Below are 25,154 nucleotides of genomic sequence, written 5' to 3' on the forward strand. Positions count from 1 at the left end.
ATTTTATTGAAGGCAAATACATTAGGGAACTGTCCCTTTAAGAATTAGGATTTGGGAGTGACGCGGATATGAAAGCTAGTTTATCCCTCTTTCCTTTGCAACGAATATTGTTTAGATTAACTAGATTAGTTAGCTAAATTATAGGGAGAAATCATTCTCACTGTTTAGAAACGGAAAGGATACAGAAGGGGTATTTGAGCGTCCTCGGGAATTCATCTCTCAGGATTGAGGCGTCCTCCAAATTGGGATAACTTTGAATAAGTTCTTTGTATTCAGGGATCCGCTGATAAGAAGACGTTAAACATGGACTGGGGCACGGATCTCTGGGTGAGTTTGTGAGTTGTCTGGGGCTTTAGCTCTCGTGAAGTTTTGCAAAGTATTGTTTTTGCCACTTTTAATGTGATGTAACATGTAGGTTCTTCTACGACTTTGAGCATACCAAGAGACTGGGTTTGATGGAGGTAGTCAAACTATGCTGAGATTTCTTTCTCTCTCAGAACATCTGACCCAGCCATACTCAACTGGACCCAGAAAGGGGTCAAAATCGACCGCGTGTCCCAAGTGTAAAATAAATAGATATAAATATTACTTTTTTTGGAACTAATTTGGGCCTCGTCCTCTGGTATCATATAAACATATATACGATATCGTACAATTGCAGGAAATATGCTTTAAAATAAATCTTGGAGCGGAGATTTGCGTGTGAAGTTCATTGCCCCCTGGCACAACCCCTAGATGGGACACTGGAGGTCTTCCCTCAAGAAAATGTTAATGTTTTAAAACAAATTTCCTGCAATTCTATGTATTTTGACACGACGTAGGCCTATGACCGGGGTGAAAAACAACAACAAATTAAACCACAGGTTAGGTGTATTTAGGATGCTTTGAACATGAAATGAACACTCAATTTGACGACTTTGTTACTTTGAGATTTTTTGGGGATGATGTATTTTTGTTGTTGTGGTTTAACACTCAGACAGGAATGAAATGGAGATAGGGACACAGGCAAATGCTAGAAACAGTGGGAAGGTTGTACGCAGTGATTTGATCCCTGTTCTCAGGTGGAAAGTTGTATGCAACACATGCCGGGGAGTGTTACCACTACACCAAGGCTCGGGAACAGGAATGTTTAATATTAATGGTTGATGGCAGTGGGTAACTCTCTTTTTGAACAGGGCTGGAAGAAAATCCTGCTTGTTCTCCAGGAGAGTTGGCCACCCCTGATCTATGTTTCTCAAGTGCTAAAAATGTTCTTGTTATAACAATATTTTATTTAAATCACCCAAACTTGATGAAAAATCGAATACATATCAATATTCAGGTGGTTTGTGCCTACTCAGGAGATAGATAGACTAGCGTCTTATCAAGGGGGTGTACTTTACATCAAGCTGCCTCACGCTACAGAAACAGGAGATGGGCCCCTGCCCTATAAGCCGTTCCAGCTCGTGCGATACTACTTACTTACTTGCTTACTATATAGTTGAAGATCCTTGCTGTCATCTTACTCTGCCATCTCTGCCTAGCTTGTGCACAATACTAAAATATTTAATTCCTGGAGCATTTAATATCAATGCTTATTTGTATAATTTATTCAAACTGTCCATGAATGGCTGCGATAATGCCATTGATTTTCAAAGACACAAGTAGCCATATCAGACTTCAAATGTGTGGGCAGAATTGGGAAGAAGTGGAATAATAAAATGTGTGGGGAATAACAGTAGTGTTCTTGCTGACAAGCATAGTTATTACCCTATATTTTAGCCCGTTGTTGAGAATGAGAATTGTTCCACAGATCAGACTAAAGTAAATAGATAATAAAATCTTCTGAAGACAAGATGACATAAATATGCCCCTCCACCCTAACCAAATAATTGTTCTATTCATTGTCCCCCCTCTAGAATCATACATACAGTTTTCGGTTAACAATCTGTTTGACAAAATTATTGATCACCAAACGAGGGGACTAATGCAAGTGTGGATGAAATGGACCTTAGTACATGCTGTCAAAAGGCTGCATTCTATGAAGCTGATTCCTATTCCAATATGTGATAGACGCCGTATGAATGCTGTTGGAACACTAATGCACATGTTTTGGGAATGTCCTGTGGTGTCCCAGTTCTGGTCACATGTTTCAAATTTCCTTACTAAAGTTATGGGTTTCCCTGTGAAGATCCACCTTTTGTTTTTGTTGAATGATGACTGCATTTTTACTGCAACAGGTTCAGAAAATGAATCACAACATCAGCAAAAAAAATTATCCTTAGTGCCTGGATTACCCCTACAATCCTCTCACCGCAAACATTTTCAAGATATTGTTCGTATAGAGCGATCAGTGGCCGTGATAAATAAAGCTCAGGGCAAATCCAGTTGAGGCATGGGCTGTATTATGCAAAACTCTATCAGATATCAACAACTCTTGACCAAGCAATGGACCTACATGGTAAGGGCCAATGTGTGAGAGTTGGCAGCTCTGAGTGTGCTTTAAAACCCCCTGGAGTTGATGTCCGCGCCCTGCGGAACTCTAATTAGCATATTAATACAAATCTGTCAATTCAAGCAAGAGATCAGTTTTTTTGCATTGGATGCTTCTCAATCCACCGCGTCCGCTGATGTCGCAGTTCCGCATCTGCGGTGAAAGGTGGCAGAACTAGAGCAGGGTTTGTCAGACCATGAGACATCCCGAAAAGCTGTCTTGTCACAAAATCGTATGTAGCATCGGAACGGTTTGGCCTACAAAATATTATGACTCCTCTATGGAACGATTACTCTCACGAACACCATGGGACGCACCTGAAGTTGGTACAGCCGATCTGCCAACTTCTGTCTGTAGCATCCAAACAGTCTGGGCTACACTAATATGACCCCTCTGTGGAAAGGTTAGACTCACAAACATGTACATGTCTGTTGTTTTGCTCTAGGACGCCCACGGGCCTCAAGACTCATCTGAAGGTCCACTGGCACCAGTTGAAAAACATTTATGGTAGCATATAATCAAAGTATTCAGACCCCTTCCCTTTTTTTCACATTTAGTTACATTACAACCTTATTCTAAAATGGATTAAATGCATTTTTCCCCTCATCAATCTACACACACACTACCCCATAATGACAAAGTAAAAACAGTTTTTACTTTTTTAATAATATAAAACAGAAATACCTTTATTTACATAAGTATTCAGACCCTTTGCTATGAGACTCGGAATTGAGCTCAGGTGCATCCTGTTTCCATTGATCATCATTGAGATGTTTCTACAAGTTGATTTGAGTCCACCTGTGGTAAATTAAATTGATTGGACATGATTTGGAAAGGCACACACCTGTCTATTTAAGTTCCCACAGTTGACAGTGCATGTCAGAGCAAAAATCCGGGCATGAGGTCGAAGGAATTCTCCGTAGAGCTCCGAGACAGGATTGTGTTGAGGCACAGATCTGGGGAAGGGTACCAACACATTTCTGAAGCATTGAAGGTCCCCAAGAACACAGTGGCTTCCATCATTCTTAAATGGAAGAAGTTTGGAACCACCAAGACTCTTCCTAGAGCTGGCCGCATGGCCAAACTGAGCAATCGGGGGAAAAGGGCCTTGGTCAGTAACCAAGAACCAGACTGTCACTGACAGAGCTCTAGAGTTCCTCTGTGGAGATGGGATAACCTTTCAGAAGGACAACCATCTCTGCAGCACTCCATCAATCAGGCCTTTATGGTAGAGTGGCCAAACAGAAGCCACTCCTCAGTAAAAGACACTTGACAGCCCACTTGGAGTTTGCCAAAAGGCACCTAAAGGGCTCTCAGACCATGAGAAACAAGATTCTTTGGTCTGATGAAACCAAGATTTAACTCTTTGGCCTGAATACCAAGCATCACGTAGGGAGGAAACCTGGTACTATCCCTAAGGTGAAGCGTGTTGGCAGCATCATGCTGTGGGAATGTTTTTCAGCGACAGGGACTGGGAGACTAGTCAGGATCGAGGGAAAGATGAACGGAGCAAAGTACAGAGAGATCCTTGATGAAAACCTGCTCCAGAGCACTCAGGACCTCACACAGCCAAGACAACACGAGTGGCTTCGGGACAAGTCTCTGAATGTTTTTGAGTGACCCAGCCAGAGCCCGGACTTGAACCAGACATCTCTGGAGAGACCTGAAAATAGCTGTGCAGCGACGCTCCCCATCCAACCTGACAGAGCTTGAGAGGATCTGCAGAGAAGAATGTGAGAAACTCTCCAAATACAGGTGTGCCAAGCGTCATACCCAAGAAGACTCCAGGCTGTAATCGCTGCCAAAGGCGCTTCAACAAAGTACTGAGTAAATGGTCTGAATACTTATGGAAATGTGATATTTTTTAAAAGAAATTAGCAACATTTTCTAAAAACCTGTTTTTGTTTGTGATTGTTTATTTTCCTTATCAATGTAATCCATTTTAGAATAAGGCTGTGTGGAAAAAGTCAAGGGGTCTGAATACTTTGTATACAATGTACAGATACGCATGCATACTGAACAAAAATATATAAACGCAACGTGCAACGAGTTCAAACATGTTACTGTTCATATATGGAAATCATTCTATTGAAATACATTCATTAGGCCCAAATCTATGCATTTCACATGACTGTTGGTCACAGATACCTTAAAAACTAAGGAAGGGGCGTGGATAAGAAAACCAGGCAGTATCTGGTGTGACCATTAAAAAAAAATATGTAAGCTTTATTTAACTAGGCAGCGTGCCTCATGCAGCATGACATCTCGCCGTCGAATGGAGTTGTCAGGCGGCTGATTGTGGCCTGTGGAATATCCCACTCCTCTTCAATGGCTGTGCGAAGTTGCTGGATACTCCCCTGTAGTAATTTTGTGGCCTTATATTGTCCCCAGCACAAGGTGCGCCTGTGTAATGATCATGCTGTTTAATCAGCTTCTTGATATGCCACACCTGTCAGGTGGATGGATTATCTTGGCAAATGAGAAAAGCTCACTTACAGGGATGTAAACAAATTTGTGCACAACAAGAAATAAGCTGTTAAAATATGAATATCATACTGTGGACACGGAAGTCTTTGCATGCAATGCCCTGATGCATTTAGTGCTCAAATCTCTGACAGGAAAGTAGCCTCAAAATAGTCTAAAAGGTTTTGCATATGCTCCTTCGAAACAGAAGGAATAATGTTTTTGAAATTTGTTTAAGTGTGGTTTTTAAGGACTCGTAAATGTGGCTAATTTGGCCAGCATCCCTCATTTATTGATGCTGTTGGCTGCGTCAGGTTGGATCGGAATGCATCTGGATGTCCATAATCACATGTCTGGTCAATAGAAATGTTCCCTGTTGTCCGGCGCCAGACGTTCCTAAAGGAAACTCTGAAATGACTCATATTTTTGAATATTCACATGAAAATCTGTTGCCAATTGGATGGGTCCATATCATTTTTTTGACACCTTGAGTTGGACCAGCATGTCACTCTCTGAACAGATACAAATGTGATGCTGTTTACGCAGGCAGTCCAATTCTGATATTTTTCTCTAATTTGCCCAGTCAGATCAGTTTGTTTTGCCCATAATTGTAGTAGTGTGTGATTGCAGCACGCAATTTGTGACGTTCCTGCACGTGGGCATTCCCGAATCTGCATGTAAGCCCCCCCCCCCCCTCCTTCCATAAATGGACAAAAGATCAGAATTGGGCTGTCTGTGTAAACACAGCCAATGTAGCAGGTACATAAGTTGTAGCACGATTCGTAACTCAAATCAAGGTGCTGTCATTGGGGACGCTGAAGAACAAAGCAGCTTGTGCTGGTGTCTTGTCTCTCAGATCATTATGCTATTAGCTAGCTAGCCAAGTTCAAGTCAATGTTTTAATATCTCAAGAAAAAGCTTATGACCCAGATGGTTGTGCACAAACTGCCAGACATTCAGAATGTCTAGGGCCTAGGCCTTTGATGTTTTGAACTTGAGTGAATTTCATTGACATTCTTTGCCCCAAGACTAGTTTTGTCCTAAGGAAGGATCCAATTTTGGGAGGGCCATGCCCGCAACAAGTTGTCACAGTTGGGCGTTACTTGATTCCTAGAAATGGGACACTTTTGCCTCCTGCTTCCCACCACACGCATGGATGGAGCACACAGTCTCACACACACAGTTGACATATTGAATGATATCAGTTACATGATGATTTACTCCAGATCCTTCAATGTTTTCAACAGGGCACTGTACTGAGCATGCCAGTGGTCACCAACCCAACTCTAGTCCTGGAGAGAGGGTTTGCCAACTAGGCTTATTACTGACCACAAATACCTTCATTGAGGAGTTTAAAATAGCCTGGGAAAACACTGTAGTGTACACTTGCTTTCCAGGACCAGGATTGGTGCCCACTAGAGTACCGTGTGACAACAAGCAATAGCTTACTTTTTAACATGGATAGCTGGATGGATCTTTGCTCTCACTCATCGATCTCACATGGTTTTAATGAGTATAATGAGTTGATTTCAACCTCTGTTCACTGTCACCGGTTGTCATGGATTCCCCAGCCGATGTGCACAAGAGTGAGTTACAGTGGTAGCTGGTAGGCGACACAATGGACAAGACAAATAGAGAAACAAGCAGTCTTTTCACTAGAAAATCAGGCCGAGAACACACTGCCCCTCAATGTTGCTACACGGTTTATCTGAGAGCTAGGCTATGGCTACTCCACCACCTACCCAGTGATCTGACCTCCTACACACACACACACACACACACACACACACATAGTGAATATGTAAATGGTGCGTTACAGAGAGGAGGGTGGGACGGTAGGTTCTGACCTCATTACCCATGTTCCCCCCTGGGCCTCTCTTCCTCATGTCCTCTTTCCATCCTCAGTGCTGTGCTGCATGGAGCACCAGCAACCTAATTAGGTTTGACCTCGTTTAATGAACTCAAAACATCTCCTCTATCCATGCTCTTGTATGTATGTATTTATTTATTTATATGGATATATTTGCCACATCTGTTTCACTTTTTAACCCAAGAGACATTTCTTCAAACCTCTACTTTTCTCTGAAAACATGCAAACTCAAACAGGTTTTATTAGCTGGTAGTTTACTGTACCTACTCCTATCAGGTTTTTTTTGCTGGTAATTTACTGTACCTTCTCCTATCAGGTTTTATTTGCTGGTAATTTACTGTACCTTCTCCTATCAGGATTTATTAGCTGGTAGTTTACTGTACCTTCTCCTATCAGGATTTATTAGCTGGTAATTTACTGTACCTTCTCCTATCAGGATTTATTAGCTGGTAATTTACTGTACCTTCTCCTATCAGGATTTATTAGCTGGTAGTTTACTCTACCTTCTCCTATCATGTTTTATTACCTGGTAGTTTAGAGAATGACTTCAATTTGCACACAGATCTAACCAGGTTTTCATATGTTTGTATTTATGTGTGAGGGAGACTATTGGAAAACATTCATTCTTTCTCTCGCCACAATGTCGACTGCCTAATTGGTTGTGATTGTGTTTGGCCAGTAACGTTCATGGCCAACTGTGCTGCCTGCTCTGTGGCATCTGTCCCCTGCTTTCCTTGCCGTTAATCCAGCAGTTATTTTAGGCACCTAGTGTTCCGTGTGCAAGACCAGTGCATGGATATTAGCCCTGGCTGCTAGTGTGACTGAGTGAGGATAGGCTCTGTGTGTGTGTTCCACAATCCAGGACTGTAGAAAATGTAGCATGGCAGACGCACCCTTTATAAAGTTCATGAAAGACAGTGACTAAGGTAGGAAACATTCTCTATGGTCATGGAGCAGGATCAGTGGTGTAAAGTACTTAAGTAAAAATACTTGAAAGTACATTTACATTTACATTTAAGTCATTTAGCAGACGCTCTTATCCAGAGCGACTTACAAAATGGTGATCACACCAGATACTAACTGGTTTTCTGATCTTTTTTTTTTTAAAGGTATCTGTGACCAACAGATACATATCTGTATTCCCAGTCATGTGAAATCCATAGATTAGGGCCTAATAAAATGACTGATTTCTTTATGAACTGTAACTCAGTAAAATATTTGCAATTGTTGCATGTTACATTGATATTTTTTGTTCAGTATATATACTTTTTTATATTGGCCTACAAAAGGTCCACGGGTCACAAAATGTAATATATACGCATAATATATGCACAAACTGTTTCGGATGGGGAGCATGCTGTGGCCTTCAACCTAAATAGAAAGTCTGTCTGACCCTAGTGCAACTGTAATAAAGCGGATCTGCTAGCTACTAGTCATCTAGCTAGGTTAGCCAGTGGGAGCGAATGGGTTGGTTCAATAAAACATTAAAGGTACTAGCTAGCTAGTATAAACTCCAGATTTTGCAATATAGATTGCCGCTAATAGAACATTCGTAACGCTGGTGTTTATTCGAAACCATACACTTTTTAACTTACATAACTTTATAGTAATAGTAGAACATGGTAGCAGCCAGTAGCTAGTTATCCAGCTACCGCTATGTATTGGGGTGTAATCATTACGCCGATTCTGTTGCAAAAGTTTCGTCTATTAACAAAACGTTTTGTGAATGCAAACGAGAGTTTAGGTCCCTCTCTGTTTCGTTCCATTTTCTCGGTTTGGTTCTTAAACAGTAAACTGTTTCCGTAATGAATACACCCCTGGCTAACAGCTAACCTTAGCTAACTAGTCAGCCGGCTAGCTAACGTTGAGTGAGTAAATCCTACTTAAGTAGGTTTTGGAGGTATGTGTACCTTACTATTTATATTTTTGACTGCTTTTACTTCACTCCATTCCTACAGAAAATGTGTACATTTTACTCCATACATTTTCCCAGACACCCAAAAGTACTTGTTAATTTTTTAAATAATTTGTCTAATACACATATTTCTCAAAAGAGCAGTCCTGGTCATCCCAACTGCCTCTAATCTGGCGGACTCACTCAAATGGTGCCATCTGGTTTGCTTTATATAAGGCATTTGAAATGTATTTTTACTTTTGATACTTAAGTATATTTTAAACCAAGTACTTTTGGTCTTTTACTCAAGTAGTATTTTACTGGGTGACTTTCACTTTTAAGTCATTTTCTATTAACGTATCTTTATTTTTACTTAAGTATGACAATTGGGTACTTTTCCCACCACTGAGCAGGGTGACTTCCCATGCCTAGGGTGATGCATTTACAAGTGAATCTGTCTGGAGTTGGGGGGTGGAGGTAGAAGACACAGGCTGCTGTGTTGAGGCAGGGCCAACATGGATGGATAGGCCTACAGTCGTTGAAAGATTACTGTTCTTTGATGTGTCCGTGTGCCCTAAATGCTATCATGAAGCCAACAGTATGCTTCCTTAATGAAAAGCCCAACTGAATGTCCTAGCTTACTGAAACTTTCAATTGGAACCAATTTCTAAACAAAATTGTCTTCTGGAGAGAGCAAACAAGGTTATGTTTGTGCGGTGGAAGACACCAGCCAGTAGGCCGAATGGTTGTGAAACAACAATCAGCTTGGTTTATTTACAACTTAACCTCTAAGACAGGAGAACTTTGTTAAACTGGAATGAAAACCAACCAGTTGGTGTGTTCTCTCCTCGTCTCTTGGTGGTGTTTTAGGGTGAACACATAAAGAGCACACTGTGTGCTGTGGCCCTCATTTTCCTGCCCCAAAACATTTGAACATTTGATCTAAAAATAAGTCCTCTGTGTTATACACACATACAGCAACTCGCTCGCAATGTCTCATACAAGCCCACATGTTCACGTGCTCTTAGGTGTTATTTGTTCACTCTCTTTTTCGTGTGCCCTTTGAAGGGGTAGGATGGGTCAAGAACATGGCCCAACATGATAGGAATCTCTTCCCATTAAATGGCCCTCCTCCATACTGTAACTACGGAGTTCCTTGATATCATCCTCACTCTCTAACAGGCTTGTCTGTGCTTGAAGTGGCCATAAAGCACCCAGCCAAAAAAGGAACTAAAGAGAAGAGAGACTAGAAGACTCCTCACTGCATATCAAAGTGTGTGAATTTCTGTTCATTATACGTGTGGTAGCAAGTCTGTTTTTGTTTTTCTTGTGTGAGTTGACGATATGTTTGCTTATGAAGTGTAGGGAAATTAAATGTTACGTTTTAGTGTTTTTTGTTTCGCCCGTCCACCACCCTCTTCGGAGGACAAAAATAAATGTTGTTTTTACAGCTTTACATACATGGCACTTGTTTTCTCCACAGTAGTTACACAGCAAGAATATACACTGATGAACCAAAATATTACCTCGATATGCAACAATTTCAAAGATTTGACGGAGTTACAGTTCATATAAGGAAGCCAGTCAATTGAAATAAATTCATTCGGCTCTAATCTATGGATTTCACATGACTGGGCAGGAGTGCAGCCATGGGGGGGCCTGGGAGGGCATCAAATCAAATGTCATTTGTCACATGCGCCGAATACAACAGGTGTAGGTAGACCTTACCGTGAAATGCTTACTTACAAGCCCTTAACCAACAGTGCAGTTCAAGAAGAGTTGAGAAAATACTTACCAAATAAACTAAAGTTAAACATAATAACAAGTAACACAATAAAATAACAATAATGAGGCTATATACAGGGGGGTATGAAGTACAGGTTAGTCGAGGTCATTTGTACATGTAGGTAGTGGTGAAGTGACTATGCTGCTTCTCGCTGTTTATTATCTATGCAATGTACAAACAAATGGAGGGGGGGGGGGGGGTCAATGTAAATAGTCAGGTGGCCATTTGATCACCCACTTGGCAGCCAGGCCAGGCCCATCCACTGGGGAGCCAGGCCCATCTACTTGGCAGCCAGGCCCAGCCACTGGGGAGCCAGGCCCAGCCAATAAGAATGAGTACTTTCAAACAAAAGGGCTTTATTACAGACGGAAATACTCCTCAGCACCCCCTCCCCACCACCCATCGGACGATCCTGCAGGTGAAGAAGCTGGATGTGGAGGTCCTGGGCTGGCGTGGTCTGCGGTTGTGAGGCCGTTTGGACGTACTGCCAAATTCTCTAAAACGATGTTGGAGGCAGCTTATGGTAGAGAAATGAACATTCAATTCTCTGGTAACAGCTCTGGTGGACATCCCTGCAGTCAGCATGCCAATTACACGCTTATAATTACCTCAACTTGATTTCACCTGTGTTGTGATGTTTCACATAGATTCTGAACCTTCCTAATCACATAGTATCTACAGATTGTAAGTTAAAGATGAATAATTTTATTGAAACTATTATATTGTTGATTGATTGACTATGGCTTTCCAAATCTCCCAACAGTGCTATTTGTAGGGTTCATTTGAGGTAAATGTTGTGATTTTTCAGCCATTCCTGAACCTGTGACCAGAAACAAGCTACAGAGGGGAAATACCAGAATAAATTATCTAATGATACTGTCTCTTCGCAGCAAAATCTGCAGAGCTGAGATGGTTGTATGCCCCATATACATAACGTTCTGTTGGTGGCAAGAATTTATACATCATGTTTTTATTGAAACTCTTCACGTTTTGAATCAAGTGTTTTTTGTATCAGTTCATAAAACATGTGCCATAGAATCGGTACATCAAATCTCTTCTATTTTATAATCTGTATGGCGCCGCTGTCAACATTTTGGTCCTCAAATGAAACTGGTATGTTTTTCAATTTATGACGATTTCTTTTAGCCAATTTTGGCCCTTAAAGGGTAGACAAACAAGTTCCCTACCTTCGCTCCCTTCCACTTGCCTCCTCCAATTTTGCAGTAATGCGGCAATCAGTTGGATGTTTAGTGTTCTATGCAATTCATATTTGGGATGTTTCTACGGAGTCCACGTACCACAGGAAGTGCAAGAGTGGGGCGCTTCCTATTTCCTGTCGGTAAAAGGTCGTCCTCCTCCCTGTGGCCTCTCTCTCTGGCCCCTTTCCCGCTTGTTCTCCCTCTCCCCCTCTCTCTAGCAGCTAAATGCAGCATGATTTAGCATCTCAAGGCCGGGGGTCAATGGTTGTGCATATGTAGAGAATTCTTGGAAAGCATAACATTTGGGTAGATATGGTGACTTGAGATTCACTATCAACAGTCTGTAAACTAAATGTTGCCTCAGACTGATTTAATATCCAGCATTCCTTAGATGACGTCACTCATCCAATGGAACGCGGCCTGTCATTCTTATCGAATGGTGATGAGCTGTCATGCATCTCGTGTGTATCGTCCATAATATCTCTTTCTCTTTTCATGTTCCTTCTCCCCAGGACCAATATGACATCATCGACAAGCACACGCAATCCGGGCTGGAACTGGTAGAGAAGTATGTCAAGTTTGTGAAGGAGAGGACGGAGATAGAGCAGAACTATGCCAAGCAGCTGAGGTAGGCCTCATTCTTCAACATTCCTCAGGCCTCATTCCTGCGTGTGTGCCCACAGCAGTTGATGTTTGTACTCAAAAGCTGTTTTATGAAATGTATGTGGTGTCTTATGACTAGCTTGGGGCAGAATTGAACTTGTCTCCCCCTGTTGGCATTGCCTCAGCCCAGACAGTCCCAGAAACACTGCCCTCATTCTCAAGCTTGAGCCTGCATTACTGCCTCCCTTTTTCTCTCTTCCTAACTCTCACTCCGAGTGTGCTCTGGTGGAGAGGAGAGGAAGTGGGTGCAGACTGGCACATGATGGACAGGATGTGGTCAGAGAGAGCTCTAATGGAAGAAGGAAGAATAGGAGAAGTGGATGTGTTTTAACATAGATGTTATTCTTGACTGTAGTTTTGTATTGGCTTTCCCTTAAAGGGGCAGTGCAGTCAGAAACATGATATCCTTTGTTTTATATATATATCCACACTGAGTTTGGAATCATACAGTGAAATTGTGACAATTATGATAATGCCCTTTTAGTGTAAGAGCTGCCTGAATGTTCAGCTTGTTTGGCTGGGTGGGTTCTTTAGACCTAGATGTTAATAGAAGACCAATAACAGCTAGCTTTCAGGTTCCACATCCTTCCCATTAGGCTCCTCTCTGACCACTCCCAGACAGACCACTCAGTCTTAGCAGAATTCTTGCTTGAGCTTTTTTTTGTTTCTTTTTGACCATTTTAATTCAAAACAATTACAGTAAGGTAATTAATTGTTACCTAGGAATTATTTGATATTGAGATAAAAACGGCAAAATGGAAAGATCAACTGTGCCAGAGGACCGGGGCAGTCTTGCCTACAAGAAGCAAATATTTGTGTGTATTGTTTCTTAGAGGTGTGGATTGATTTTAAATTGAATCATTTCTATTAAAGGCAAACTGTAACCAATTTAGGTTAGTAGAACTTCTTCATTGATATTTGAATAGACACCCTAATTTGATGCATTGTGTTTTCCTATCATTTAGGATAATTAAGTTTGCATCTGTGGTTTCGACATATTCTATCTTCCAGACTACTTACCATATCTTCCCCCTCTCCTAATATTGACAGAAATCTAACAAAGAAATACAATCCTAAACGAGGCTGTAAAGAGGAACAGGAATGCAGGTGAGCTATTGTGGGCTTGTGTGTGTGTGTGTGTGTGTGTGTGTGTGTGTGTGTGTGTGTGTGTGTGTGTGTGTGTGTGTGTGTGTGTGTGTGTGTGTGTGTGTGTGTGTGTGTGTGTGTGTGTGTGTGTGTGTGTGTGTGTGTGCATAAAATAAATGTGCTGTATTTGTACCTGCCCAGGCCAGCTGTGATCTTCAACATGACTTTCAGTTCCTGATCAGACATAGAGAAGGAAAACAAAGCTTGACTAAAATAATACACCAACAATACATTACGTAATTTCAATGATGTCTTTTCAAACTGCTTTCCTGTCTATAGTACTGTAGTTGGAGAGGCTATGCCAGCACCTGCAGAGCAATGCAAATGACTGCTACTATACCCCCTGAGAGGGAAACGGGAATAAGGAAGTAATGGACCTATCATTACCTGGCTAACACAGCTATTTAAGCAACAGTGTATGTAACTTCCTGTCAACGCCCAAATACATTACAGATCTCATCTCTTCTGTATTCTCCCCCCCTCCCCCCTTCCATAGGTTCTCCAACCACCAGTCCTTCCTGGACATCCTGAATGAGATGAACGACTACGCAGGACAGAGGGAGCTGATTGCTGAGAACATGATGATGAACATCTGCATCGAACTCACCAAGTACCTGCAGGAGCTCAAGATGGAGCGTAAGACGGTGAGTGAGAGATCCACACTGAGAGGGGAGGATGGAAGAGTTCACAACTCACATTATTATAGTGAGGGCGAGTGAAGATGGGTGGGAGCTAGGGAAAAGGAGGGAGAGTATGAAGGAGACAGGAAGGACCAGCAGAGATGTGTAGGTTCCTCTGTTATGGCACGAAGGTAGCCTTACTTGGGTTGTCTGTAGGGGATGGTCACTGTCGTGTTGTCATCCTCTGAAAGGAGAGGAATGCCTTGGCCCATCCCCAATGGAATATAGAACACACACAAACACTATAAAGTCTCCCAGTAGACATGACCCACAGACAGACAGACTGCTGTTTGTTTACCATCTGGTTTGTTCAGTGGTTTTTGGTGGCCGTTGTTTATTCTGTCAATGGCCCTGTCTAAGTAGGGACCGTCATGTAATCATCTTGGTGTCTCATGTGTCCTCTCTCTGTATGTCTTTTTGCAGCATCTGTCGGAGGCCAAGAAAGCCCAGCAGAGTTTGGAGAGCACCTATAAGCAGCTCGACAGTGTAAGTTTGTTTACATGTCAGGCCGTCTGCCAATAACTCCCCTCTTCCAAAGGGAAAATCGACTTTGTTGGTAGAATACTAATGTATACATCCTCTCTATACAGTAGGCCTATACTTTGCTTGTCAGTGAACAACTGTTTATTCTTTCTGTTCAGTCAAAGGGCAATGTTTTGTCCAGTCACTCTCCTCCATTGTCAAATGTTTCTGAATGCTCTCTCATATTGTCTGCTGTAAGTGGGGTCATTGTTACATCAGTGAAAGGGACGTTTGTTCACTAGTTGTGAGTGCATGCATGTGTGTGTGGTGACTCAGGTGACCAGTATTTGTATTATCAGTAAAAAGAGATGAGGAGCTCCTTTTTTTAAAGCAGGGGTAGGGAACCAAAACGAGACCAGAAACTAGCAGCACTCCAGGCATTGCTCGTCGCTGTATGGGTCAGCACCACTGACTTAAACCACTGATGTTCCAGCCACATTCAGTAAAGTCAGGTGCTAGTGGCCATTGGGCAAGTGTTCACTACCCTTGGGTGAAGCAGAGGTCTCGCTTCTTCTACACAATAGTAGAGGCTATTCTATTCCATTCAAAGAGCACAGTATTGTGTTAGCTAAGATCAACATGGATATGTTTCTGTCTCTGTGTTTTAGAGTAAGAAACGTTTTGAGAGGGAGTGGCGGGAAGCGGACAAAGCTGCTCAATATGCCGAGAAAACTGACCAGGACATCAACGCCACGAAGGCCGACGTGGAAAAGGTAGTAGGACACCAACACACAATAAAAAGAACACAGGTTTTCATTTTCCGTTGCAGAACGTTTTCCTACAGTGTGCCCTACTGAACACAATCCAGCTGTCCTACTTGTCCTGTTTCCCCTTTAAACAGTGGAATGTGAGCCACCAGACTGACCTGTGTGTGACCTGTGTGTTTGTTTTGTTACCTGTGTCCAGGCCAAACAGCAGGCCAACATGAGGACACACATAGCAGAGGAGTGTAAGAACGACTACGCAGCCCAGCTGCAGAAATACAACCAGGAGCAGAGCCGGTTCTACTTCAGCGACGTGCCTCTCATCTTCAACGTGCGGCAGAGCCTCTCACCCATCCATCCTGACCTTAGCCTAGCTTCCCTTCCTTATGCTGGAACCATTTGAAATGCTAACGTTTGGTTCAACAGACACTAAAAACACAGCTGACCTTTTTGAGGTTGTTACTCTGTAATCAGGCACCAAGACATGGCAGATCTGGTTGAGTGACATCCTGTATGTGCCTCCTCTCCCTATAGAAACTCCAGGACATGGATGAGAGGCGGGTGAGGAAGCTGGCGCAGGGCTACGTCTTGTTCTCAGACACGGAGAGGCACGTGATGCCCATTATCGGGAAGTGTCTGGAGGGCGTCACTAAAGCGGGCACTAATGTCAACGAGAGGAATGTGAGTCAGCCGTACTGTACTGCATGTATACAAAACGAACCCAGACGTAACGTACGTGGATGCATGTGGTCCAATGAAGTTTGACAGAATGTGAGGGAAATGGGTATGAAACACAAATGCTTTGAAACGTTTTGGTATTGTTGGTCTGTGTTTCACTGTCATAATGTAAACTACTGTCCCTGCAGGACTCCATAGCTCTTATAGAGCAGTACAAGTCAGGCTTTGAGCGTCCTGGCGACCTGGACTTTGAGGACTACAGTCAGGGCATCAACCGTGCCTCCTCAGACAGCAGCCTGGGCACCCTCGGTACCCCCAAAGGCCCCCTGGAGCTGCTGGGCAAGAACAGGAGCAAACCGTTCTGGCTGTTCAGCAAGAAGAGTAAGGTAGGCTGCTAGTACCACCAGTCCTCAGACACAATGACTAGTTTACACCCCTGGTACATCCCACTCCCATGACTCAGTTCTGACTGAGTAACTTTCTATTTTAGGAATAGACATTATTATTCTAATCTACAATTCATGCCCAAATCAGGTTATTTCCCTCCTATGAATGACTAGTCCCCCGAGTTGATTTCTTAGTGTTTGAAATGATCAGTGCTCCAAGGTGCAGGTAGATCAACCAGGAGCAGTGTGTGTCAGTGTTGAGGCAGAGGGGCTGAATCAAGGAGACAGCGTCTGGGGACCACCTCTGTCACTATGGTCCTGAAGCTGTGGTCTCACACACAATCTTTCCTGTTCCCAGAGCTCTGCATGTACATACTGCATGCCCCCCCCCCCCCACACACACACCTTTCTAGAACTGGTATGTGCATGGCTGTGTCCCTGGCCTGTCTGTGAATAAGCCCCCTCTGACTTTCTGTAGCGTGTGACTGACTGTGGTTTCCAATAGGTCAACTCTACTGGCAGGCAGCGTTCTGCAGAGCTTGTGCTTTCATCAGCACAGACTGGCACAAACACATTGAATTCTCCGCCACAAACACACTGCTATTATACTGTATTATACTGGCCCAGACTATAACATTAGCAGTCAAACCACCACAATGACACCTTTGGGAAATGCCAACCATCAGGGATGATACTGGGACAGGGAGGGATGACTAGTTCCAGGTGACCTCATTTTTGCTGTGTTCTCGCTACATCGTCATTGGAGATCATGGATGACGTTGGACCACTAGAGGCCGTCTAGATCTAGAATATATCGGATGTCCCTTAAACAGGCCTCCTGAGCCAGTCTGAAATGACTGAAAATAAACTAGACAGGAATGTTGAGAGTACAGCAAACGAACACCTAGCTAGCCGACATCATGGCCAGCCTCTACCCACTGCTGCATCTCTCTCTCCTGTCTCCCCACCAGTCTCTTCCAGCACTTTCCTCCTGCTGCATGTCTGATTGCCTACCCTGCTGACTGCTGTCCAATCCTGTTCCTGTAATGCACCCTGCCTACCTCCCATCCTGTCTGTGTGGTACACCGCTCTGTGTCATGGCTCCTGCTCTCTCCAAAGTGGTGGATCAGTAATGATCAGAGTTAACTTTCATATTGGCCTGTGAGAAAGAGCTTTGGATGTAATTTGTAAAAAGTGTAAAAAGTCTACCCCCTCCCCATTGCACAACACTGAGTTGTGCAAAACTGAGTTGTGCAACACTCAGTCACAGCTCCTAGTTAAAGTGCTTTTTAGTCCAGGACTACTGTAGGTCTAGGCTGATCTGTGACTGAGAAACCAGCCTGTAGAGTTGACTATATTCTCCCTCACTGCTCCTCACTTGGTCATGTGGTTACACCATCATGCCAACGTTCAGTAGTTCCCACCAGGTTAGAGACCAGCCATGTTTCTTATTACCCGTATTACAAGCACGTATACCAGGCCCAGACCTGTAGGGTGTCCTTTGTACATAGTTCAGTCTACCTATGTATCTGTGTCCAGATTGAGGTTAACCAATGGAACCTCCCGTTGGTCCGCTCCAATCTGTCAACCTTGTTCCTCACGTAGGCTCACTCTACTCTACCCTTTATCGTGGCTTGTGTTTTGTTGGTGTTGGGGCTAGGGCTGTGGTGCTGTACTGGTGTTTCATTGCTGGTGTTGTGGCGCTATGTGACTGGGCTTCTGCAGGAGTAACTGCTGCAGTGTCGTCTTCTCTGTGTGTTGTGCTTAAGGTGTTGATGGTGTCTCTCTCTCTTTCCCTTGTCATCCGTTTTTGTTTTTGTCCTCCCCTCCCTCTCCCCCTCCCTGGGTGTCTGTGCTTCACCCCGCCCCAGCTCTCTCCCTCCTCCTCCTCACTCACCCCCTTGTCCACGCCGCCCGCCCCCTCGCCTGCTAACGGACCCCCCTCCCCCAAGTTCGGTCGGGACCCATTGTCGTACTGTTTGAAGGAGATCAATAAGACAGTCAAACCCAGAATATCCTCCTTCCGGACCCTCGGGCGAACGGTGAGTCATCAGGGTCAGGGGCCACAACGTCTCCTCACAAAGGCCTCCGCTAACCTGTTTGATGGATAAACCTGTTCTGTCTTATTGTAGCCTCAATTTGTCGGGGCATAGACCCTATAAGTTGTTTAAAGCGTTCCACAGGGATGCTGGCCCATGTTGACTCCAATGTTTCCCACGGTTGTATTAAGATGGCTGGATGTCCCTTGGGTGGTGGACCATTCTTGATACACACAGGAAACTGTTGACTGTGAAAAACCCAGCAGTGTTGTAGTTCTTGACACAAACCAGTGGGCCTGGCACCTACTACCATACCCTGTTCAAAGGCACTTCAATATTTTGTCTTGCACATTCACTCTCTGAATGGCACACATACATAATCCATGTCTCAAGGCTTAAAAATCTTTCTTTAACCTTAGAGCAGGTTTCCTTCATGTTTTTTATACTCTGAATACATGCATTCAAAGTATTCAAACCCCTTGACTTTTTCCACATTTTGTTACGTTACAGCCTTATTCTAAAATTAATTATGTTGTTTTGTTTTTTTCCTCATCAATCTACACTCAAATATATTATTTACATAAGTATTCAGACCCTTTACTCAGAACTTTGTTGAAGCACCTTTGGCAGCGATTACAGCCTCGGGTCTTCTTTGGTATGGCGCTACAAGCTTGGCACACCTGTATTTAGGGAATTTCTCCCATTCTCTGAAGATTCTCTCAAGCTCTTTCAGGTTGGATGGGGAGCGTCTCTGCACCGTCCTCTGGCTGGGCCACTCAAGGACATTCAGAGACTTGTCCTGAAGCTACTCCTGCGTTGTCTTGGCTGTGTGCTTAGGGTCTTTGTCCTGTTGGAAGGTGAACCTTTGCCCCAGTCTGAGGTCTTGAGATGCTGCCACCACCATGATGCTGCCACCACCATGCTTCACCGTAGGGATGGTGCCAGATATCCTCTAGACATGACGCTTTGCATTCAGGCCAAAGAGTTTAAATCTTGTTTTCATCAAACCAGAGAATCTGGTTTCTCATGGTCTGAGATTCCTTTAGGTGCCTTTTGGCAAACTCGAAGTGGGCTGTCATGTGCCTTTTACTGAGGAGTGGCTTCCGTCTGGCCACTCTACCATAAAGGCCTGATTGGTGGAGTGCTGCAGAGATGGTTCTCCTTCGAGAAGATTCTCCCATCTCCACAGAGGAACTCTAGAGCTCTGTCAGTGACAGTCTGGTTCTTGGTTTCTGACCATGGCCCTTCTCCCCCGATTACTCAGTTTGGCCGGGTGGCCAGCTCTAGGAAGAGTGTTGGTGGTTCTAAACTTATTCCATTTAAGAATGATGGAGGCCACTTTGCTCTTGGGGACCTTCAATGCTGCATGAATGTTTTGGTACCCTTCCCCAGATCTGTGCCTCGACACAATCCTGTCTCGGAGCTCTACAGACAATTCCTTCAACCTCATGGCTTGTTTTTGACTCTGACATGCACTGTCAACTGTGGGACCTTACAGAGACAGGTGTGTGCCTTTCCATATCATGTCCAATCAATTTAATTTACCACAGGTGGACTCCAATCAAGTTGTAGAAACATATCAAGGACGATCAATGGAAACAGGATGCACATGAGCTCATTTGAGTCTCATAGCAAAGGGTCTGAATACTTATGTGAACAGATTTAGACATTTGCAAAATGTCTAAATCTGTTTTTGCTTTGTCATTATGGAGTATTGTGTGTAGATTGATGAGAAATGTTTTATTTAATACATTTTAGAATAAGGCTGATAACATAACAAAATGTTGATGGGTCTGAAAACTTTCCGAATGCACTTTGTATATATATTTAAGGCACCTCGGGTGTTTGTGGTATATGGCCAATATACCACGGCTAAGGACTGTGCTTAAGCATGACACAACGCGGAGTGCCTGGATATAGCCCTTAGCCGTGGTATATTGGCCATATACCACAAACACCTGAGGTGCCTTATTGCTATTAAAAACTGGCTACCAATGTAATTAGAGCAGTAAAAATAAATGTTTTTTCATACCCGTGCTATACAGTCTGATATACCACGGCTTTCAGCCAATCAACCTTCAGGGCTCGAACCACCCAGTTTTCACACACACACACACACACATTGTCTGTCTGTTTCTCTCTCCCTCAGAGGCTCACTCCAGAGAGGATCATAGTAATGGTAATACTACAGTGGTGTCTGTGTGGGGTGTTAAAGGTGTCTCAAATTCTCACATCGACGGGGAATCTCACACATGACCACCTCTCCATCAGTACAATTGAACAAGCATCTTGACTCAAACGTCACACTAAAGTCTGCTTGTTTACCTTCTCAAATCAATGCTGGAATGTTCACGCTCTAGTTTAGCTGCTAGCACATGAACTGGAACACAGACAGATTCAAATTCAACATTGGATGCAAAGGAGAGGGCTGATAACATGGCCTGTCTGTCTGTTTGGAGTTGAAGAGGTGGCCACCTGGTGGATTAGAGGTGTAACAACACTTAATAACTCAAGTCACTTCAGCAATGGGGCAAAATTATCTAATTTGTATAATTTGACCGATATATTGGCCTCAGTTTACCTCCATTGTTTTACTGGTCTGTCACTATGATAAACTCCTTCCTTTTAAACGTTCACCACAAAACCCAATAAGAGTTCCTAAAAACATGTTCTTATTTGGGTGGGTGTGCTGCCAATGGGATGGTACTGGGAATGATTACATGGGTGACAATGGTGGTGGTCTTGGGTTCAGCTCACTGTAAAAACAAAGCATATCTGTTTGTTCACTCTAAAGCAAAAACAATGTCATTACTAGAGGTTAAATATGTTTTCAACCGTTTCCCTTGAGCTGAACCATAACCACAGACCGGCGTTTCCTCTAGAGCTGGTTGTGGGTGGCGGGGTGTGTTCCTCTCCTACCACGTGCCATGGTGATGGAGAACGTGTGTGTGTGTGTGTGTGTGTGTGTGCGTGCGTGCTAAAGTGACTGTTCCTCCCTGTGCGTTTTCTCAGCCCACGGTGACCGAGGACTTTGGCCATCTCCCCCCCGAGCAGCGCAGGAAGAGGTTACAACAGAAACTAGATGACATTGGCAAGGAGTTGCAGAAAGAAGCGGACCAGAGGTGTGTGGGGGAGTTTGACTGACTGCTTTGACAACCATCTCTGTGACTACTGACTACTGCTCCCAACATAGTATTCCTGTGTGTGTGTGTTGTTTACCAATTACTGCCCTCCACAGGGGATGCATTTCCACAGAGAATCAATCCACCTCTCATCTCCTCTCTCTCTCTCTGTCTCTGTGTCTGTCTGTTGCTTTGTCTCTGTATGTGTCTCTCCAGTGAGGCCCTGGGGAAGATGAAAGATGTGTATGAGAAGAACCCCCAGATGGGAGACCCTGCTAGCCTGTCTCCCCAGATCAACCAGACAGCCCAGAACATGGAGAGACTGAGAGGAGAGCTCAACAAGTATGAGGTAATGGACTCCCCTCTACTGGCCACAGTCATGTACTGCATGCCATGTTCCCATATGCAAGCTAGAATACATTTTGTCACCTCTTCACATAGTTTTTTGTAAACACAGACCTCATGTTTTCCTTAATTTAATATACTAACCCGTCTCTCTCTTTGACTTGGTCTCACTCACAATCTGTCACGAGCACAATCTATAGGAAACAATGGTACATTTCCTCCGTGCTTTGTTTCGTAGTCATGGTTGACAGAGGCAGGAAGGCGAGGGGATTCGATGCTCAGGAGAGGAACGTTACGAGAGGATGCGTTGAGCTACACGTCTCACTCCAACAACAACGGCAGCACTCACGAACCATACAGGTTAGAAACCAGACGCTGAGGCTTCACTCATGACTGTCAGTGAATGTACTGTAGTCGTACATCTATATTTATTATTAAGCATATGTGTGTTTCTCCCTCCAGCCCTGACAGAACCCACTCTGAAGAAGGCACCCCGGATCCCTCTCAGGCCATCTACGCCGAGTTTGACGACGACTTTGAGGAGGAGGAGGAGGAGCTTGTCGCTCCCATCGGCCAATGTACAGCCATGTACAACTTTCCAGGTAGTTGTGGATGGGTCACAATGACACCAATGTACTCAACACTAATATTGTATAACACACTTACTTGTACATGGCGATAGTGTAACATGCTGTCATGTCCCTGCTAGGTGCCAGTGAGGGGACCATCACCATGCAGGAGGGGCAGGTGTTGTCTGTAGTGGAGGAGGATAAAGGTGACGGCTGGACCAGGGTCCGCAGGGCCAACGGGAACGAGGGCTACATCCCAACATCCTACGTCAGCATCAGCCTCGGCAAGTGACCCGACACCCATCCCACCCACACGAGGCCTGAGGGAACGGCCAATCATCACTAATGATGATGATTCCAAAATACTGTGGCAGCTCTCTCATGGGACCAATCAGAAAGAGAGAAAAAAGCACTGTGGGTGGGACCACCTGGGTGTCCGTTAGGAGACTATTAGGGCCAATCGAGTCGCTTTGATTTCCTCACTGAGATGCGCACCCATGATTTCTTTCCCCTGCTGGCCAGAGAAGATGCAGTCAATTGTGCTTTTGGTTCCTTCTGGCTTGCACGTCTGTACCAGGTCACTACTTACCACAAGCCACACATTTTCATCGTAGTTCTTGATATTATCACAGTGCGTTTGTGGTTGTGGTTTAGTAATGGATATCATAGCAGGACTGATGATATAGATTAGAATGAGGCACCAACCAACATGTCCATATGCCCTCACCTCACTGTGAGGCTTCTCCTTTTCACAGTGAGAGGAGGATTAGAAGTGCTGTACTGGAGCGTTTGACATCAGGGTTGTGTTCAGTAAGGAAAAAACGTTTTGAAACTGAGTGAAACAGAGGTACTACCTGAACTTGTCTAATGAGAACACAGTGCTACAGTGTGCCCTACTGAACAGGAGCCAGGATTAAGAGGATGTTTCCCTGACACATTAATAAGCATAACCTGCTCTCTCTATCACTCCCATGCAGCCAGAATGTAAACTGATCACATTCTTGCTCTTCTTCATATTTGCACACAGCGTTTTGGACAAAGAACATTTGCTCAGATAAAGGAAGGGTCTCAACACAGATCTATGGGCACTACATTTCAGTAGGAAAGCCCCGTTGACACAGCCCCACTATTCAGATCAGATATACTCACCAGTTAGCGTGACTTTATTTTCTTGTGCTCTGAGGTATAAATATATTAGCCATCCACAAGGCCAAAGACTGCCAGTAAAGCCCCCTTAGAGAGACACGCACATACTGATGGCAATAAAGAAATGTTTCAGACAATCACAGCCGTATCTTCACTACAGCTCAGTTTCAAGCCATCGACAGAAATGGCCTATACGAGAGCTCTTTTATAGCTCTTGACTCTGAATGGTAAATAATGAGTTGTTTGTATTGAGAATATAATTTATTAAGTATGTGTAGGTTGCTACATTTAAAAGAGGTCAAGTTTAAGGCATGTTTTGGTTTATATCATAGGAGTTAACTCCCATTTGTACTTTTCCCTGCTAACACGGTGGACTGTCTGTATAAAGACTATCGTATTTATGTTATGAAATAATATATTTTAGCTATCACTACACCACTATTGTCTTATTATCTTTTTAACCTGATGAATAAAGATGTATCTTCGTGAGGTGAATGTGTCCATTTTGTCTGGAGTTTAATAGACGCTCCAGTTTTGAGCCACGCAGGAATATTCCTAATGTAAAAACTCACTCGTATGTCCAGGTGCCTTTCTGGTTAAAAGCATTGTGTATATACCTAACATCCAAATGTCTTCTGTTTTTAAGACTAATAAATGTAACACACATTTCAAAGTTCAAGTGGTGGTATCATTTATTCATGTTTTTTTTTATTGCGAATGTTTGTCTTGCATAGAGCCAACCGTTGTATTATTTATAAGCAAGCAAGTTGGTCCCCAAGAAATAAGATGCATTTGAATGAGATGAGAAAATGCCTAGAAATATCAGGTGCATGTACATACTCTTAAAGGGAAAGGCTGTTGGAGTATCCTTAGGGGTTCTTCAAATTGAAACTGGGGGAGAACCCCTATAAGTTCTTCGAAGGACCCCTTTTAATGGATCCTCAAATAACCTTTTGGGGTAAATTTGTGAACTACCCCCCCCTCCCCTCCCCTGTTATTAATAATATGCATAACAATATTTTAGTTATCAGTGTTTATTATGATTTTAGTGGCAAAGCAGAATTTAAAAAAAAATGTAAATGAGGCAAACTCCCAGCAGAACCCCTAGTCCTCTGGCATGTTAATGTTATTACATTTTTTTTAACTAGGCAGGTCAGTTAAGAACAAATTCTTATTTCCAATGACAGCCTACCAGGGAACAGTGGGTTAACTGCCTTGTTCAGGGTCAGAACGACAGATTTTTACCTTGTCAGCTCGGGGATTCGATCTAGCAACCTTTCAGTTACTGGCCCAACGCTCTAACCACTAGGCTACCTGCCACCCCAAATGGCTAATATGTTGATGTATCCATAGCCAGAATGATTTTGCAGTGCATGGTGATTTAACAGGCTTCCTGTTATATTCATCAGAGGTGTAGGGAGGGTCTGTGAATCCCAAAAATAGTAATTATACAGATGATTAACAAAACA

At 43.5% G+C, this 25,154-nt stretch overlaps 1 protein-coding gene across 6 annotated transcripts; it reads left to right on the forward strand.

The window, feature by feature from the left end:
• Positions 1–58: 58 nt before the first annotated feature.
• On the forward strand, positions 59–24,364 carry LOC139565429 (cdc42-interacting protein 4 homolog). 6 transcript variants are annotated; one of them, XM_071385765.1, is made up of 17 exons: positions 76–327; positions 12,198–12,313; positions 13,399–13,455; positions 13,774–13,862; positions 13,991–14,138; positions 14,598–14,660; positions 15,305–15,409; positions 15,603–15,731; positions 15,935–16,081; positions 16,267–16,464; positions 18,336–18,506; positions 20,653–20,682; positions 21,516–21,625; positions 21,842–21,974; positions 22,209–22,330; positions 22,433–22,572; positions 22,680–24,364. In XM_071385765.1, exons 3-17 carry the CDS (start codon positions 13,450–13,452, stop codon positions 22,829–22,831), a joined length of 1,743 nt encoding a protein of 580 aa, XP_071241866.1. In that variant the 5' UTR covers positions 76–327; positions 12,198–12,313; positions 13,399–13,449; the 3' UTR covers positions 22,832–24,364. The 6 variants fall into 6 exon arrangements, with proteins under 6 accessions (XP_071241864.1, XP_071241865.1, XP_071241867.1 ...); XM_071385763.1 differs by lacking the exon at positions 13,774–13,862 and having other exon boundaries at positions 59–327; XM_071385764.1 differs by lacking the exons at positions 13,774–13,862; positions 20,653–20,682 and having other exon boundaries at positions 59–327.
• The last annotated feature ends 790 nt before the right edge of the window (positions 24,365–25,154 follow it).

Source organism: Salvelinus alpinus, chromosome 36 (assembly GCF_045679555.1).
Source record: "Salvelinus alpinus chromosome 36, SLU_Salpinus.1, whole genome shotgun sequence".
NCBI lineage: Eukaryota > Metazoa > Chordata > Actinopteri > Salmoniformes > Salmonidae > Salvelinus > Salvelinus alpinus.